The sequence below is a fragment of the Pseudorasbora parva genome, chromosome 18 (genome assembly GCF_024679245.1).
Source record: "Pseudorasbora parva isolate DD20220531a chromosome 18, ASM2467924v1, whole genome shotgun sequence".
Lineage (NCBI taxonomy): Eukaryota > Metazoa > Chordata > Actinopteri > Cypriniformes > Gobionidae > Pseudorasbora > Pseudorasbora parva.
Genome location: NC_090189.1, coordinates 40,914,114 through 40,934,314, shown reverse-complemented (window position 1 = coordinate 40,934,314; position 20,201 = coordinate 40,914,114). Strand labels below are relative to the sequence as shown.

Sequence of the window (20,201 nt, the reverse complement as noted above, 5' to 3'; positions counted from 1 at the left end):
GGTCATAATTGTAATATGTCGTTAGCTGGACTGTCAGCTCGTGTTCTATCGAGTTGTTCATGAGAACGGTTTGTGTTTTGTGATCGCTATAACTCTAATCTGGTCATAATTGTAATATGTCGTTAGCTGGACTGTCGGCTCGTGTTCTATCGAGTTGATCATGAGAACGGTTTGTGTTTTTATGATCGCTATAACTCTAATCTGGTTATAATTGTAATATGTCTTTAGCTGGACTCGTGCTCGTGTTCTATCGAGTTGTTCATGAGAACGGTTTGTGTTTTTGTGATCGCTATAACTCTAATCTGGTCATAATTGTAATATGTCGTTAGCTGGACTGTCGGCTCGTGTTCTATCGAGTTGTTCATGAGAACGGTTTGTGGTTTGTGATCGCTATAACTCTAATCTGGTCATAATTGTAATATGTCGTTAGCTGGACTGTCGGCTCGTGTTCTATCGAGTTGATCATGAGAACGGTTTGTGTTTTGTGATCGCTATAACTCTAATCTGGTCATAATTGTAATATGTCGTTAGCTGGACTGTCGGCTCGTGTTCTATCGAGTTGTTCATGAGAACGGTTTGTGTTTTGTGATCGCTATAACTCTAATCTGGTCATAATTGTAATATGTCGTTAGCTGGACTGTCGGCTCGTGTACTATCGAGTTGTTCATGAGAACGGTTTGTGTTTTGTGATCGCTATAACTCTAATCTGGTCATAATTGTAATATGTCGTTAGCTGGACTGTCGGCTCGTGTACTATCGAGTTGTTCATGAGAACGGTTTGTGTTTTTGTGATCGCTATAACTCTAATCTGGTCATAATTGTAATATGTCGTTAGCTGGACTGTCGGCTCGTGTACTATCGAGTTGTTCATGAGAACGGTTTGTGTTTTTGTGATCGCTATAACTCTAATCTGGTCATAATTGTAATATGTCGTTAGCTGGACTGTCGGCTCGTGTACTATCGAGTTTATCATGAGAACGGTTTGTGTTTTGTGATCGCTATAACTCTAATCTGGTTATAATTGTAATATGTCGTTAGCTGGACTGTCGGCTCGTGTTCTATCGAGTTGTTCATGAGATCGGTTTGTGTTTTGTGATCGCTATAACTCTAATCTGGTCATAATTGTAATATGTCGTCAGCTGGACTATCGGCTCGTGTTCTATCGAGTTGTTCATGAGAACGGTTTGTGTTTTGTGATCGCTATAACTCTAATCTGGTCATAATTGTAATATGTCGTCAGCTGGACTGTCGGCTCATGTTCGAGTTGTTCATGAGAACGGTTTGTGTTTTTGTGATGGAAGGGGGGACTTTTTCATTGAATATTTGACCTGGATTAGTAAAACACAGATTCTGCCATAGTCATTGGCTGGGTTACGTATGTGTGGGACGGAGCTATCAATATAGAGCCGAGACCCTTTTTGGGGGGTAGGGGCGTGTTAGTTTTGGTGATTTGAAATATCCACAACGGTTACCAGATAGCACTTACACCACCTTTAATTGCATTAGAAAGACTATCAATAAAACATTTGCAATAGATTTGTAAAAGGTGTTTTTATGGATGTTTGGCCTGGGTTTTTGTTGCAAACCAGCAGGGGTTGCCGTGAAGACAGGTGTCGATTCCAGGATTGGCTCTGATGATGACACAGCTGTTCCACGATTGGCTCTGATGACGAATCAGCTGCTCCACGATTGGCTCTGATGATGACACAGCTGTTCCACGATTGGCTCTGATGATGACACAGCTGTTCCACGATTGGCTCTGATGATGACACAGCTGCTCCACGATTGGCTCTGATGATGACACAGCTGCTCCACGATTGGCTCTGATGATGACACAGCTGCTCCACGATTGGCTCTGATGATGACACAGCTGTTCTACGATTGGCTCTGATGACGATTAAGCTGCTCCACGATTGGCTCTGATGATGACACAGCTGTTCCACGATAGGCCCTGATGATGACACAGCTGTTCCACGATTGGCTCTGATGACGATTCAGCTGCTCCACGATTGGCTCTGATGATGACACAGCTGTTCCACAATTGGCTCTGATGATGACTTAGCTGCTCCACGATTGGCTCTGATGATGACACAGCTGTTCCACGATTGGCTCTGATGAGGACACAGCTGTTCCACGATTGGCTCTGATGATGACACAGCTGTTCCACGATTGGCTCTGATGAGGACACAGCTGTTCTACGATTGGCTCTGATGATGACACAGCTGTTCCACGAATGGCTCTGATGAGGACACAGCTGTTCTACGATTGGCTCTGATGAGGACACAGCTGTTCCACAATTGGCTCTGATGATGACACAGCTGCTCCACGATTGGCTCTGAGGATGACACAGCTGTTCCACGATTGGCTCTGATGATGACACAGCTGTTCCACGATTGGCTCTGATGATGACACAGCTGTTCCACGATTGGCTCTGATGATGACACAGCTGTTCTACGATTGGCTCTGATGATGACACAGCTGTTCCATGATTGGCTCTGATGATGACACAGCTGCTCCACGATTGGCTCTGATGATGACACAGCTGTTCCACAATTGGAATAGACCAGGGATATTCAAATCTTGCCCTGGAGAGCCAATACGCTGCAGAGTTTAGCTCCAACCCTTTCAAACACACCTGAACATGCTAATCAATGTCTTCAGGATGATTAGATAATCACAGGTGGGTGGGTGTATTTGACCAGGGTTCAAGCTAAACTCTGCAGCGCATTGGCCCTCCAGGGCAAGATTTGAATAGCCCTGCCATTGACCAATCATCCAGCCACTAGTGGGAGCTTTTTCCAGCACACTTCCTGTTTGTCATGCATCCCTTCCTTTTAGTATTGTATTTAAACAATCGAAGTTGAATGCACTCCAAAATGGTACGTTTGCGACTGTGGATGTGGTGTGTTCTCCACAGAAAGTAAAATGAGAACTGAGAGGTAGCCACCATGGACGAGATCCTTATGACACAGGATATAATTATGAGGCATACGATACGTTGTGAGCATTTGCTTTTTTTCAAGTCTACATGAATTGTATGTTTTTTTTTTAAACTTTTATTATTAATATAAATTAAAGGTCCAAAAAAACTTCCCTAACTAACTTGATGAAGTTGAACACACTTCGAAATGGGGAAGATTGAGAGTGTTCGCACAGTTGCCTGTAGTGACTCAATCACACAAAGGTTTTCTCTTTGTGCACGGCTCAGATAACTGCAGAAGTAGACTGAAAAATATGCTGAAGTATAGTTCAGTCAGGACCACTTAAGTCAAAAGCACCATACACAAACTTTTAGTCAAACTTTTGCACATTACATTTGGCGATATGGCTCTGTTCTAAATTTCCCATCCTTTCCATGAGCTCCATGAAAAGCCAAGACAGTGAACAGCAGCAGCTTCTGGGTTCAGCCTCCCATTTTTTTTTACTGGGAGGACAACGTAAATCCCCCATTGAGAACAGAGCATGCATCAACGAAAACAGTATGACATTGATTCATTTAAACACAAGATTTTTTGGGGAGGTGGGTGGGTTGCAAAGCAGCGTGCAGTGGGATCAGCTGAGCAGGCAGACTGAACTGAAGATACGCTTAAGTAAGGCGCCCTGTTTGAGAGTTGCCGAATGAGTGCATGGAATCGGATCAGATATGGGCGGGATTCATTTGTTCAACAAAATTAGCCGGGTTACACTTGATAATAACCCATAGGAATCAAGTGAGGGAGTCAGGACCACCATTTTTGTCAAGCACAAAGAGTAAAAGACGTGTAATATTTTGCACTAACTCTTTTTTCTCTCATTTGTCACAGTGGGATTTAGTTTGTACCCTTCGTCCACTAAAACAGATGAGCCAGACCATTTACATGGGAGGAGTATTGACAGGTGCCATTATATTTGGAGGGTTATCAGACAGGTAAAGCATCCATAACATCCTATTTACACGTTCACATATTTGGACAAAACATATTCACATATCCTTTTCATCATATTCACATACGTAAAGTTACTTATCAATGATGTGCAAGTGCATTAAACCAATATATATGCAAGTTTTTTTGTGTTTTTTTTTTTTTTACAAGAAAACACAACCACAATCTTTAGCTGCATAAGGACACTAATGATCTCGATTCTTGTAGAAGACGGGTAATAATAAGACTAGTAAAGATATGTTTCTAAATAATATGCAGAAAGTAAAATGAGAACTGAAAGGTAGCTATCATGGATGACATTCTTAGGACACATGTTATACAGTAGTTCCACTTTTTTCAGATCTTCTAAACACAGCATTGGATTAAATGAAAATGTAAAATAACAATGTGACAACTCATCACTCTCTCCATTCTAAAACGTGACAATTTCAGATATCTCAATCTGTTTTCAAACTCATTTGACCAATTAGACCATTTACTCTGGCTGAGTTTACACTGCGAGTCTTAATGCATAGATCTGATCTTTGGACCATATCTGATTATTTTGTCCTGCATGTTTACATTCACTTTAGACATGACTGGTTTCCGATATCTGTGTTTACATTAATTCCCGCCCATATTATTGTCCGTGATTGCTTTATAAGCACATAGTAGACCCTCTGATTATAAATGGCCGTATTATTAAAATTATTTATATAATTCATGTTGGGTGGCCATGATTATTTGTCAGCACGGACAAGATAACTTTTATTGATATCTGACCAAACGAACAGGAAAATAATGGTAATTTTCATTTATTATTTTATCTAGCCAACAGATCGTTAACACAAGCACACAAGTGAGTAGCCTTAAAGGATTAGTTCACTTCAAAATAAAAATGTACTGATAATTTACTCAGCCCAATCAGGGGTGTTCATGTCTTTCTTTATTCAGTCGAAAAGAAATTAAGTTTTTGAGGAAAATATTCCAGGATTTTTCTCCATAAAATGGACTTCAATGGCAACCAACAGTTAAAGGTCCAAATCAATGCAGTTTCATGCATTCAGTTTTTAGTTTTCAGTTCCAGAGTCATGGATTTTTGTCTGTGCTTACCTGCAATTTTATGGATTACAAAAACACTACAGTACCATTTTAAACAGGTGAAGGAGACTTCAGAATCAGCTCTTTATTGTGTGTTTATATTCTCATGTAGGTTCGGGCGAAAGGCTATTCTGATTTGGTCATATTTTCAGCTTGCTGTCTTAGGCACACTCACAGCTCTCTCTCCGTCATACGTGGTGTACTGCATCTTCAGATTCCTGACAGGAATGTCTGTGTCCGGAGTCATTCTCAATGGTGTCTCACTCAGTGAGTATCTCTCTTCACTGTCATCCAACATACAATATACAAAAAATATTTATGTAAAGTACAATCCAAATAATCTCTCAATAAATGAAATAAGCCAGTTAATTAATTGTGTATGCATATGCTATTTTACAACTACAAACCCGCTTCCAAAAAAGTTGGGACACTGTACAAATTGTGAATAAAAAAGGAATGCAAAAATGTACAAATCTCATAAACTTATATTTCATTCACAATAGAATATAGATAACATATCAAATGTTGAAAGTTAGACATTTTGAAATGTCATGCCAAATATTGTCTCATTTTGGATTTCATGAGAGCTACACATTCCAAAAAAGTTGGGACAGGGAGCAATAAGAAGCCAGAAAAGTTAAATGTACATGTAAGGAACAACTGGAGGACCTATTTGCAACATATCAGGTCAATTGGCAACATGATTGGGTATAAAAAGAGCCTCTTAGGGTGGCAGTGTCTCTCAAAAGTCAAGATGGGCAGAGGATCACCAATTCCCCCAATACTGTGAAAAATTGTGGTGCAACATCAGAAAGGAGTTTCTCAGAGAAAAATTGCAAAGATTTTGTAGTTATCCTCATCTACAGTGCATAATATCATCCAAAGATTCAGAGAATCTGGAACAATCTCTGTGCGTAAGGGTCAAGACCGGAAAACCATACTGGATGCCCAGATCTTTCACCCATAGAAAACATTGTCTGCATCATAAAGAGGAAGATGCGACAAAGAAGACTTAAGACAGTTGAGCAACTAGAAGCCTTTATTAGACAAGAATGGGACAACATTCCTATTCCCCCCAGATGTTTGCAGACTGTTATAGACACACAGGGGTAAAAATGGCCTCTTCCCAACTTTTTTGAGACATTTTGAAATTTAAAATAAACTTGTTTTTCCCTTAAAATTATAAATTTTCTCAGCTTAAAAATTTTATATGTCATCTATTTTGCATTCTGAATAAAATATTAAAATCGGAACATTCAACATCATTTCATTCAGTTTTTATTCACAATTTGTACAGTGTCCCAACTTTTTTGGAATCGGATTTGTATAAAAGGTAAATGTTGAGGGAACTTGGCTTTGCGTCATGGTGTTGACTCTATGGGAAAGCCTCCAGCATTAAATGTTGAATAGGCATCTCAATGTCGTGTTCCTTGCAGTAGTGAGTACTGAGCAGGTCCTGCTTCTTGTGTTGATGTATGTATCCAATTCTAGCTAAATGTTTTGTCCTAATTTGAGGATTTGTGTATCATGATTGATTAAGACTAGAGGAGAAATATTTCTTTGCCCATGCTTATGTTGGTTCTTCTGTCAGTATAGGCTTGACACCCCCCAACTATGGATAGATTCTGGCTGATTCATAGGGTCCCACACAAGGTGTATTGCCATCATTGTTGCGATGACAACAATGCAATGACAACAACCTTTGGTGCTTCAGCCCAATGTCTGCTCTCCCCTTGGTTGTAAGAGCTGTACGGCCCTGTTTTAATATTATTGGGGTCCCCAATTTAATAGTCCCTGATGGCGAGCTGTTTCAGGGACTTTTGACACTAGTAAGTGTCCATTCTAAAAGAACAATGTTCCTAGGAAATTGTATTGCCAGCCTCACCGCCTGGCCAAAGATGTGAATGGTTCTGTATAGGAGGGGGGACTGTAACATGGATCTAGTGGTTTTGACTGAGGTCATTAGATCACTAGAACTTTTTAATCAGTAATTCAGTGCTGCTAAACCTTTCAAAAATTCCATGCTGAAGCATAGTGTTAACCCTAGGCTTAGATCATTTTGGATTAATTCCTTTCACTCACCAAATCTGTGATTAACTTTCACAGCTTGGTTGGGCAGATGTTTTATTAATGTAGGGTGGGAGGCTTATAGCCTCGCTTTCTTTGAGAAGACTTATTGGTCTGGTATATTGACTGAGGTCATTGGACCACTCAGATTTATCAGTGCTGTGGCAGGGTAAAACTTTCCACACACTTCTAAAATCCCATGCTAGCCATGATATTAATCATAAGCTTAAATCCTTTGGGTTAATAACATTTGTTCACCAAGTCTGTGAGTGCTTTTCCACAGCCTGCTTGGGTAGGCATTTTAGGACCTTTCAAATTAAACCTGGCTCTATGGACTGAAGTAATGGATTACTCAGCTCTATTCAGTGCTGTGGCAGGCAAGACCTTCCCAAAAACTTTCTTCTCTGGTTTCACAGACAAGGCTTAAATCTAGTCCCAGACTAAAATGAGCCTGCCTGGGACGCTTCCGTGGGTGAGAAGTTATATCATCTTAAACAGAATAACATGTCCGTGAATGAGTATGATTTACAGTTCAGAACCCTGGCCGCCACCAGCGGATGGAACGAACAGGCGTTTCTCACCACCTATCGCCAAGGTCTGGATCCACGCGTGCGGTTGCATCGCTGCATACGAGGATTCCATCGGCTTAGAACGCTTCATCCAACTGTCCATCCGCTTCGCCACTTGTATGCAGCATGTCTGAAAGAACACCAGGACCAGTTCCCGAGCCTGCCGTCCCTCTGCCGACCAGTATCCGTCAGCCCTCCACAACCAGTTTCTGAGCCCATGCAAGTAGAAAATGCGAGACTGACCCCCGCGGAATGGAGGAGATGCTCGGACAGGGACTATGCCTGTATTGTGCAGCTTCTGATCACTTCATCTCCAAATGTCCCACGCGTCCACCTCATCCTTTGGTGAGTGTGATCTACCCTTCATTGTACAGAAGTCAACCGTTAACCACCACTGTGAACCTCCTTACTGCTGATGTTTCATTATCAGTCTATGCCCACCTCGACTCCGGTTCCGCGGGGAACTTCATATCCGGTGCCCTCTGCCGTCAGCTCCGTCTCCTGACGACTCGCACTCCTTCCACCTACCAAATCGAATCAGTAACGGGTAAACCCCTTAGTCGGTGGAAGGTCGAACTCCTCGCCGGGCCCCTGCAGCTCCAGACCGGCATACTCCACACGGAGGAAATACATTTACTGGTTCTGGAGGATTCCACTGCTGACGTGATCCTAGGGCGCCCCTGGCTGGAGCAGCATAATCCCATCATCTCCTGGAAGTCCGGTAAGGTCCTAAAGGGGGGTGATCAATGCTTCTCCAGCTGTCTGTCTGCACTGCCTGTCCCTCCTGTGTTATCTTCTAGGAAGATTCCTGTCTGTGCCACCTCCATCGGGAGCCCCATCGATCAACGTTCTGTCCAGATTCCCTCCTGTTACGCCCCCTTTAGCGACATGTTCTGCCCTCACCGGGCTTCCAAGCTGCCTCCTCATCGGCCATGGGACTGTGCCATCGATCTGCTTCCAGGTGAGCCAGTGCCCAAGGGGAAGATCTATCCCCTATCCCTTCCGGAGGAGAAGGCCATGGAAGAGTACATCCGGGAGGCGCTCGACCAGGGCTACATCAGACCATCAACGTCCCCTGCTGCCTCGAGTTTCTTCTTCGTGGCCAAAAAGGACGGAGGCTTGCGGCCTTGCATCGACTACAGAGCACTCAATAAAATCACGGTAAAGTTACGTTATCTCCTTCCTCTCGTCCCAACAACGCTGGAACATCTCCGAGGTGCCACTGTGTTCACCAAGTTGGACCTCCGCAGCGCCTATAACCTCATCCGGATACGTGAGGGGGACGAATGGAATACAGCATTCGTGACACCTACTGGCCACTACGAGTACCTCGTCATGCCCTATGGACTCGCCAATGCCCCCTCCGTATTCCAGGACTTCATACACAAGGTGCTCCAGGAGTTCCTCCATAAGAAGGTCTTGGTGTACATTGACGACATCCTCATCTACTCCCGGAGCCTGGCCGAACATCGCCACCACATTGCGGAGGTCCTGAAACGCCTGAGGGAATTCCAGCTCTTCCTCAAAGCCGAGAAGTGTTCCTTCCACCAGCCCTCAGTGCAGTTCCTTGGGTATATCATTGACTGTAGTGGCATCCGGATGGACGAGGTGAAGGTGGAAGCCATCAAATCCTGGGCACTCCCTCCCACCATCAAGCACCTCCAACGTTTTCTGGGCTTTGCAAATTTCTACCGCTGTTTCATCAAGAATTACAGTATCATCTCCGGTCCCCTCACACATCTCCTGCGATGCAAGCCCAAGTCTCGCAAGCATACGACGAGCTGAAAGAAGCATTCTGCACCGCTCCCCTCCTGGTACACCCGGATCCCGACCTCCCTTTCATCGTGGAAGTGAACGCCTCCACCACTGGAGCGGGAGCCATGCGCCTTCTTCTCCCAGAAGTTCAACCCGGCGGAGGTAAATTACGACATCGGCAACCGGGAGCTCCTCGCCATCAAGCTTGCCCTAGAAGAGTGGAGGCATTGGTTGGAGGGAGCTAAGCACCCGTTTCTCGTCCTAACTGACCATAAAAACCTAGAATATCTAAGGGATGCCAAGAGACACAACCCTCGCCAGGCCAGATGGGCACTCTTCTTTACGAGGTTCAACTTCCAGATCGCCTACCGCCCTTGGTCCAAGAATGTAAAGGCCGACGCTCTCTCCCGCCTACATGCCCCTGAGGGACCCCCTGAGAAACCCGAACCAGTTCTTCCAGAAAAAGTCTTTGTAAACCCTATCTCCTGGTCGGAAGAGACCCTTCCCTCCTCCAATGCCTCCGCCGCCGCTCCGCCGGGTTGCCCTCCAGACCATCAGTACATCCCACGGACACAGCGCACACCCCTGATTCACTCCGCACACTCATCATTGGGCACTGGCCACCCAGAGACCAATGAAACCCTCTCGCTGCTACGAGACCACTTCTGGTGGCCCAACATGGCAGCTGACGTTAGAAGGTACGTGAGAGGGTGCCGGGAGTGTGCTATTAGTAAGAGTCCCCGGTACCTCCCTGCCAGCAAACTCCTTCCGCTGCCCATTCCAACTCGACCCTGGTCACACCTAGGAGTCGACTTTATCACGGATCTGCCTCCGTCTGATGGTTTCACCCCTGCATCCTGATCGTAGTGGATAGATTCTCCAAGTCCTGTCGCCTCATCCCCTTGAAAGGTCTGCCAACTGCACTCGAAACAGCGGAGATTGTGTTCAACGTCATCTTCAGGTATTATGGAATCCCAGAAGATATTGTGTCAGACCGAGGACCACAATTCATTTCCCGGGTATGGAAAGCCTTTCTCTTGCTCCTAGGTGTGACCGTCAGTCTCTTGTCTGGATACCATCCGCAGACGAACGGGCAGACGAAACGGAAGATCCAGGAGATCGGAAGATTCCTCCGTACCTTCTGTCACAGCCACCAGAACTCCTGGAACCAGTTTCTAGGATGGGCAGAGTACACCAAAAACTCCCTGCGCCAACCCACCACCGGACTCACGCCCTTCCAGTGCATGCTGGGATATCAACCCTCCTTGTTCCCCTGGTCGGGGGAACCATCGGATGTCCCAGCAGTCGACTACTGGTTCCGGGAGAGCGAGAGGTTCTGGGACTCCGCACACCACCACCTGCAGCGAGCTCTCCACAGGCGTAAGATGGCAGCCGACCTCCGCCGAGCCTTCACTCCCACCTTCCAGCCGGGACAGAAGGTCTGGTTGTCGACACGGGACATTCGCTTACGCCTGCCGTGCAAGAAGCTCAGTCCCATTCATTGGTCCCTATAAGATCCTGAAGCAGATCAATCCCGTCACCTACCAGCTCCAGCTTCCCCCTTAGTTCCGCATCCACCCCACGTTCCACGTATCCCTCAAGCCTCACTATCCCTCTGTTTCTCCCTCCACAGAGCCTGGCGTTGACGAGGAGACCCCCCTCCTCGTTGAAGAAGGAGCCACCTACATGGTGAAGGACATCTTGGATTCCAGACGTCGTGGTGGAATTCTCGAGTACCTAGTGGATTGGGAGGGGTACGGCCCTGAAGAACACTCGTGGGTACCTCGCAATGACATCCTTGACCCCACTCTACTTGACACCTTCCATGCCGCTCATCCAGATAGACCAGCACCTCGAGGCCGAGGTCTTCCACCACGGCGTCGGGGTCCTCGGTCCTCAGGAGTGGGCTGTGGAGGGGGGGTAATGTCACAGACACGCCAGGCTCCCACGTCACGGACACCCCACGTGCACTCTCCCCAGAATACTGATTACACGCACCTGCACCTCATCAGCACTCACTCACACACAGCATAAAACACACGCTCACACACACTACAGTGTCCGGTCTCGTTTGCACAAGGTACTAACCTTTTCTGCTTACCTTAAGGACTCCCTCGAAGTGTGTTACTTCATTCTCCAGCGAATTCTAAGTCTCCGACGATCTGCAGTGTCCAGCGCGTGTGTGTTCTGTGTTCTCCATTCATCTCCTCCCGAGCCAACCAAGACCATCTCTAATTCACCCAAGAGCCTGATCACCGTCACCTCACTTCAATCTGCCACAGTTACTCTCTACTGGTGCCCATTCAATAAACTCTTTTAAACATCTCTTATCTCCGTCACGTCTGTACCGTAACAGTAAGAGGCAAAGTCAAAGTGGTTGGAAGAACCGGGTCAGAAAAGATCAATTACTATCCCTGATAAGCTCCTTTGTCTGAACAAATGGGTTTACAGTTTTACTAACTACACAGCGATTTGTGTTTCCTATGTTATTTACTTTAGCCTGAGCTGTAGAAGAGCATTCGAGGTGAAATCACAGGAGAAAGTCTTGGTAGTTCTGTCCGATGGTTTTGCGATATTTTTCCTTCCGTGTTGAGTGAAGGAACGACAGTGAACTAATGGTTTAAGAAGGTCCACATGAGGTTTTGCCTCAGTCGTTACACCAGTGATGTTTTTTTCTAAGGCATAACCCTCTGTGGTCTGAGGGTGTTTTGGGGCCCTGGAGAAGTTTTTACATGCCTTAACATTTGTGCCATTTTCTGTTGTTTAAAAATATATTTATGGCTAACTGGGTCTATCAATGAAGAATGTGCCAGAGAGAACTATAAGAAAGAATGCAAGGATAAAATATATATATATATATATATATATAGACTACCAGTCAAAAGTTTGGACAAACTTTCCCATTCTCTTTGATGTCTCTTTGAGGAAAGTGTGTCCAAACTTTTGATGTGTAACATTATGAAAAATAACAATATGCTTCTAAACAATAACAATATCTCTTCATCACAGAACCTGTTAGTGGGTGGAATATATTAGGCAGCAAGTGAACATTTTGTCCTCAAAGTGTATGTGTTAGAAGCAGGAAAAATGGGCAAGTGGCGTAAGGATTTGGGTGAGTTTGAAAAGTGCCAAATTGTGATGGCTAGACGACTGGGTCAGAGCATCTCCAAAACTGCAGCTCTTGTGAGCCGTTCCCGGTCTGCAGAGGTCAGTATCTATCAAAAGTATAAAGTATAAAGCACGCCACCACTGAACCCTAGAGCAGTGGAGAAATATTCTCTGGAGTGGCGAATCACGCTTCTCTGTCTGGCAATCTGATGAACGAGTCTAGATTTGACGGTTGCAGGAGAATGGTACTTGCCTGACTGCGCACAGCGCGGTCGCTACACTTTTCGCCGAAATAGTGCGGAGCGGAACTGCCTCGGGATATCGCGTTGCATAGTCCACCAGAACTAATGCAACGCGATGTCCCCGTGCTGACCACTCTAATGGCCCGATGAGGTCCATCCCAATTCGCGCGAAGGGGACCTGCATCTGCGGAAGGGGGCACAACGGTGCATTTGGGGTGGCCGGTGGATTCACCAACTGACATTCACGACACGACGCACACCACCTGCGTACAGTCTCGTGAATGCCTGGCCAAAAAAGGGCCATTTGTCGGTTTAGTGTTGCCGTTTGTCCTAAATGCCCGGTCATTGGATTCACATGAGCCGCCTGGAAAAGCTGGGTTGTATCTTGCTTTGATTGGGCATCTTAGGTCACCTGTTACAACCGGTCTTTTATCACTGAAAAATATGGTAGGTGAGCGGCCGGTCTGGATGGAGGAGGTGGCCGTCGATGGATCAGACCTGATTAAACGCGTTTTTGAGCGTCTCATCCTGGGACTTCTCCAGGGGGAAGTCATCATGGTCCGAGAGAATGGTACCACTCAGACCACTCTGTTCCCCCTGAACGTTTCCCGGAGGTTCCACCTCCCCCACCTGCACCGCAGTCACCTTCCCTCCTCCCCTCTTCCCCCAAGAAGCATCCGTACACAAGTGTTCCAATAATTTATTAAATGCCGGCCAATTCGTTCCCAAAATTATCGGATGTCGGAGGTGCGGGTTAACTGCTACCTCCAAACTATGCGTTTGTCCCCGAAATTGAATATCCACGGGCACCAACGGATAGTTCACCACTTCCCCGTGCACACACCTCACCTTAACCATGCGGCTATTACCCAATGCCCTAGGATGGATCAGGCTTTGATCTATCAAGGTCTGGTTGCAACCTGAATCCTCCAAAGCCTGATACGTACCCCCCTTGATACTCTCTAGTATCTGGTACAGGCCAGCTTGATCGGGGGCAGCTTGTGACGCATCGGGGACCCGGATCAGCGTCCCCACCTCCATCACGGGACTCCGGTCAATGAAGTGTCTTGTGTCCTCGCAGCGCCAACAAGCCGGCCCAGACTTCCCCGCCGCCCTAGTGGCTGGAAGTAGGTCGGAGAATTGGCGTGGAGAGAGAGGCTGGTGTGAGGAAGCGGGAAGGGGGTCGGTGGCCCTGCCCTCTCCCCTAGGCACTGGTCTGGGAGCGGCTGGAGTCGTGGCTGCGCCCCCCTACCTCCAGCGTGGTGCTGGCCGGGGCAACAGCCCACCTCGGGACCTAGGAAGGGGGACAGGTTTAGAGAGGGGTGGGGTAGAGAGAGAGAGAGAGAGAGAGAGAGAGAGAGAGAGAGATGCCGCTGGCAAGGGCTCGCCGACCCCGCAGCACGCCACCTTCTGGTCCTCCGCCAATTGGATGGCCTGGTTTAGCGACGCCGGGCGGTGGCACTGGACCCACTGTGCGGTCTCCCGGGAAAGCCGCGCGTCGAACTGCTCCAGTACCACTCGATCGATGACTTCCTCGACGTCGTCCTGAGGCCCCATCTTGGCGAGGGGTATGGCGGCCGCCGAGTCGGTGGTGCGGAAGGGGACGGCCCGAATCTCCCGGTCCATCCAGCTCCGGAACAGCTCGCGGTCTTCATGCTGGGCCTGGAGGAGCCCCTCGAACCTCTTGTTCTGCTCCTCCCTTACAGCCTGCAGATCTTGATGGGTTTCCTGATGAAGACCGGCGAGCAATTGTATCAGGTCTGCAAGTGGTGTTCTTGACGGGGTCTCCATAACGGCGGCGGCGTTCTTCTTCCCTCCCGGGTTTCGGCACCAGTGTAGTCAGGTTCGTGGCTCTTAACTTTCTTGGGGGGGAAGGAATAAGGCGGGGTCGGTATGACTGGGACTAGTAATTCTTTATTTCTCAAACACAACCGGTAAACACAAACACGTAAAACTCTGTCTATCCAACACACTCTCACAACTCATAAACTCTTCAAAATCTCGTCTCAGCCTACTCGACTAGTCCCAGTCCAAACTCTCTCTCTCTTCCTCTCCTCCCGCAGCGGCTTTTGTGCTGTCTCTCCACGCCAATTATTGCAATTAGACACAGTGTTATTCATTTACACTTGACCTACTTACTCCCCGCTCTGCCCCGTACCTTCTCTCCCGCTACAGACCTCGCGAAACCACGCCCCCTCCGCCACACAGGCCTTCTCGTCCAACATCAGTGCCTGACCTCACAAATGAGCTTCTAGAAGAAGGGTCAAAAATTCCCATAAATACACTCCTAAACCCACGGATTAAGAATGAGATGTTATTAAAGTTCATGTGCATGTAAAGGCAGGTGTCTCAAAACTTTTGGCAATATAGTTTATATGCACTACATAACATTATGACCAATATGATCCAAGTATGACCATAAATTATGGAGTATTTTAAGTTTCTGGAAGAAAATACTGCAAAAAGCGCAAGCACATCTGTCGACCCCAGATAGTTAATAAAAATGACTTAAATGCCCTACTTGAACTAAGGGCCTAATCATGTCTTAAAGGGTTAGTTCACCCAAAAATGAAACTGATGTCATTAATGACTCACCCTAGTGTCATTCCAAACCCGTAAGACCTTCGCTCATCATCGGAACACAGTTTAAGATATTTTATATTTTAGTCCCAGAGCATAATGAAGTCAGTGCCCACTTTACTGTCCATGTCCAGAAAGCTGATAAAACATCATCAAAGTAGGCCATATGTGACATCAGTTGGTTGATTAGAGTCTTTTGAAGCATTGCCAATACATTTTGGTCCAAAAATATCAAAAACTACTAAATTTTATTCAGCATTGTCTTCTCCTCCATGTGCCTCCAAAAAGAATCAAACAGTTAATGAATCAGTGAATCGATCAATGATTCGGGCCACCAATGTCACGTGATTTCAGCAGTTTGGCACTTCATTGACTGCATTAGTTTCCCCGGCAAGTTCGCCTTGGGCCATCCCCAGACCTCGGCAGACCTCTTGAAGAGGTCGACAAATGCCTCCGGGTCGTCGTGTGGCCCCATCTTTAAGAGGGGAATGGCAGCAGCCGAGTCGCTAGCAGGGGTGGTGACGGCCTGAATCTCTCTGTCTATCCAGCTCTGGAACAGCTAGCAGTCTTCATGCTGGACCTGGCGGAGAGCCTCGAACCTCTGCTGCTGCTCCTCCTGGATGGCCCGCAGGTCCTGGTGGGTTTCTAGATGAAGACTGGCGAGCGATTGTACCAGGTCCGCAAGTGGTGTTCGGCACCAGTGTGGTTTTGTTTCATTGCTTGTGTGTGTGGGGAAGGAAGAAGGCAGACACAGGTGTTACTCATCTGCACTTGGCCTTCTCACCCGCCGCTCGGCTCCGCTCTCTCTCTCTCACTGCAGAACTCACAAAACCATGCCCCCTCCGCCACAACAGCTAAACGCGTCTCCATGTGGATGGGCCTGAGTGTGTTAGATTAGAGAGAAATAGAAAATGTTCAGAGTGGTGAATCAACAAGACCAGGATTGAAAAGTGTTGGTTTAAAAGACATACTATTGTTCTGACTGCACTGACACTTTAACTGAATTGAGCAAAATCAAGAAATGGATGATGTTTGCTGTTTATTACTGTGAAGCTGCTTTTAATAAATATGACTTGAATTGAAATTTTTGTGTCTTCAGAGGTGGAGTGGATTCCCACTAAGACTCGGACTCTGGTGGGCACCATATCATCTTTCTTCTTCACGTTTGGTCAGATGATTCTAGCTGGAGTGGCATACAGTTTGAAGGACTGGCGTAAAATACATGTGGCTGTCTGTCTCCCTTTCCTCGTCTTCTTTTTCTACAGCTGGTGAGAGATTTTTAAAAATGACTTTTTGGTACTGAATAACTTCATAAATCATGACATTCTATATTACTCATGTATGTGACTAACTGTAATTATTAGAACTGTAATTATTATAATTGTTATGCCTGTGGTGACATTTCTGCAAAATTATATCACATTGCTTTTTTCACATTTTATGATACTTGTTGTATGTATTGCAGCAGTTGGAAATGAAATGTCCATGGTCTTTTCCCAAGCATCTCCATTACATCGCTTATGACTCACACACACACACACACACACACACACACACACACACACACACACACACACACACACACACACACACACACACACGCATTCACACCTACGGACAGTTAAGCGCTTTCAATTCACCTATACTACATGTTGTTGTTTTTTTCATTGTGGAGGAACTGGAGCACCCGGAGACTGTGTTGCCAAGTGAAACATCCATTTCTGTAACAGGGTCCCGTCTAGCACTAAATACCTATTTACTGCACTAGCAGGGAACATCATACAAATTTACATTAGGTAGGAGTGATAACAGATGTGCGTCTGCCTCTCAAGTCAAATTATTACTAAAAATCTCATCCACTCCCCTCACAGTTTTAAGCTGGGCGACATCTCCAGGTTGAGCCAAAGTATGACTCTTTTTGTCAGCATTAGACAGACACCATGTCGAAGTGACTGACAAATAGGGAACATCTCGGTTACTGTTGTACTCTCCATTCCCTGATGGAGAGAATGAGACGTAGTGTCCCTCCTGCCACAAAGCTGAATTACCCGCTGGATGACTGGAACTCTTGGCTCCTCAGCACAAGCCTGAATGAGTGGATGCAAACCAGCTCCCTTTATACCCGGATGTCCAGGGAACTACAAATTCCACTCTGCTGTCAGGAATTTGCGACTAGTAAACAAATTAGTGACCTTTGAGGTTTAAATTAAATAATATGAATTAAATTTGTAATATATTCTGGGCCAGACTATGGACAACTTTAAGACACAGAGCAACACCTTATAATGAATCTGAAATGTAACCAGAAACCAGTGCAGTTTTTCCAGTACTGGGTAATAGGCTACTATGCTTTGTGCTCGTGAGGAGCCTCGCAGCCACATTCTGGACCAATTGTAATTTTAAAATAAGAAATTGACTTACTCCCGAATAAATTGCATTACAATAATCCAAGCGGGAGTAAATAAATGCATGATTCACTTTCTCATAATCAGCAGCAGACAAAAAATAATTTTTGCAATAGCCCTCAACTGAAAAAAAGAAGAGCTGCTGAACTTTTTACCACACACTTAATCTGAGCAGTAAATGATAAGGATGAATCAAATATTACACCCAGATTCCTTATCTGGGGTCACACATTTGTTCACCAAGGACCCAAAACATCTTTTAAATCACTGTCATTTGGCCCGAAAATTATAACTTCAGATTTAGTCGCATAGTAGCTGGAGACAATGAATTTAAACAAAACAAATCAAAGAGTGCCATCCAACTGAAGAGTATTAATATGACAACACACAACAGCAAAGACATTAACAGACCACACACTCAGGAAACAGTGGGCAATAAATACACAACATAATGACGAACAAAATGAGACACAACACAATCAGTTTCTGATGAAACCAAATACTTACATTTAAAAGTATAATCCGGCATTTTCTCTCAAAAAATCCAGTCCTCACCTGCGCTCAGTGCTTCCGCTTCCACCACGTGCGGTGTAGGGCATCAAGTGCTGAGGGGGCACCAAAAGAAGACAACCCCCACCCAACCCGGTAATTCACCTTTCTAGAAAGTAACGAAGAAGAAGAGACAACAACCGTGCACCACCACACTTGGGATAAGGCTAGACTGTTAAGAGTAATTCAGTTTTATCCTTCACAGCTAGGAAACAAAGTACGCATTTGTGGCCTAAAGGATGCAGCCTCTGAACTGGGAGCTCTTTCCTAAGGAACTGATGATTTGAATGAGATTTGGTAAATTAGGGATACATACAAACGGTGCAGAGCAGTGGGTTCCTACGACCAGGATTGAAAACCACGAATGACGATTACGAATTACAAATAATTACGAAAACAGAGGCCATCTTTAAACATGAGTCTTCTGTCATTTTTAAGCCTGTACAGAAAACGACAGTGTAATTGACTGATTCTGAATATGATTCTGAAAAGGTCACCAGTGTGTTTAAAATGTATATAAACATTCTACATGTAATAAAAATAATGCAACATAAATGAACTAACTGCAAAAACGTCTCCATGTCAAAGGTGGTTCTCTGAATCTGCTCGCTGGCTGGTGCTGAATGGTCGTTCTGAGGAGGCACTGAAGCATCTCCACCATGTAGCTAAAATCAACGGCAAGCCCGAGATGGCAGAGAAGATCACTTTAGAGGTTTCACATCAGCCTTTTAGTTCTGTGTCATTGTCACAGTTTCACTCAGTTTGAACTTTGTTTTCCTATTTGCACTATTTTCCCACCACGTGTTCTTTGGTTTCTGATTTGAGTCCTCACAGTCAGCTGTGTGTCTGTTTTTAAGTTTCCTTTCCTTTTCTTACTTAGTATTTTTGTCTTGTTTCTAGTCAAAATATCTACAAATTCTTACATCAAGAAACATTTACTAGACAAGTAAAAATTATTATCTTGTTTTGGGAGAAAAAAACTCAAAATTAAGAGAGTTAAATTTTTGAGTTTAATTCTGCCAGTGGTGTAAGCAAAATTATCTTGTTTTTTTAAGATTATTTTTCTTACCCCATTGGCAGGTTATTTTGCTTATTTTAGGACATCACTCACTGTTCTTGATTAATAAGAATTGATTTTTAATTTAAACAGTTAATTATGCAGTTATTTTACATTTGATTACTTTATCAATTTCTCTACCTAAAAACAAATGTTAGACCTACCTGAAAAACCCGTTGTTTTGTTAGTATCTTTGCTCAATAGTATTTATTTGTGCTGCTGCTTGTATTTAAGTTATTTGTTCTTATTTTCTTTATTTTTATTTGACAGTAGTCCTTTTTCCCCTGAACATAGCAAATACCGAAACGTACTGAAACCGTGATACAAACCGAAACGTGAGCAATCTAATAATTCGTTACATTTACTGTATATAGGCACTCGAAGCGCTTTACATAAAGAAGGGGGAATCTCCTCAACCATCACCAGTGTGCAGCATCCACCTGGACGGCAGCCATATTGCACCAGAACGCCCACCACACACCAGCTGATTGGTGACGAGGAGACCGAGTGATGAAGCCAATCATTATATGGGGGTTATTAGGAGGCCATGATGGACAGGGGCAGTGGCGTAACTTACTAATGATGGGCCCCAGTGCAGGCTATGGCCCCCCTGGGCTGCACCCTAACCTAGCCTATGTAACACTTTAGGTTTAGGCTTCATTTCTATATCAGGATATCGGTTGTTTATTATTATTTACAAATCAAATATTAATGTCTTATTCTGTGTCACCATAATGTAGGGCCTACATCCCTTAATTGTAAAAAAGACACTGTTTTATAATCACTAAGATTCCAAATGTGAGTTATTTAGGGGGGATTGGGGGGCATGCTCCCCCGAGAAAATTTTGATTTCTAGGATCTACATA

The 20,201-nt window shown here is 45.1% G+C and overlaps 1 protein-coding gene across 3 annotated transcripts in view; it reads left to right on the top strand.

Annotated features, from left to right (window-relative positions):
* oatx (organic anion transporter X) overlaps nucleotides 1-20,201 on the top strand; it is a 40,037-nt gene that overhangs the window by 3,033 nt on the left and 16,803 nt on the right. For 2 of the 3 annotated variants that reach the window (XM_067423882.1, XM_067423881.1), the window contains exons 2-5: nucleotides 3,804-3,907; nucleotides 5,116-5,270; nucleotides 16,424-16,592; nucleotides 18,867-18,990. In XM_067423882.1, coding sequence (XP_067279983.1) covers nucleotides 3,804-3,907; nucleotides 5,116-5,270; nucleotides 16,424-16,592; nucleotides 18,867-18,990 — 552 coding nt within the window. The remainder of the gene's footprint in view (nucleotides 1-3,803; nucleotides 3,908-5,115; nucleotides 5,271-16,423; nucleotides 16,593-18,866; nucleotides 18,991-20,201) is intronic. The other variant, XM_067423883.1, reaches the window with a different exon arrangement.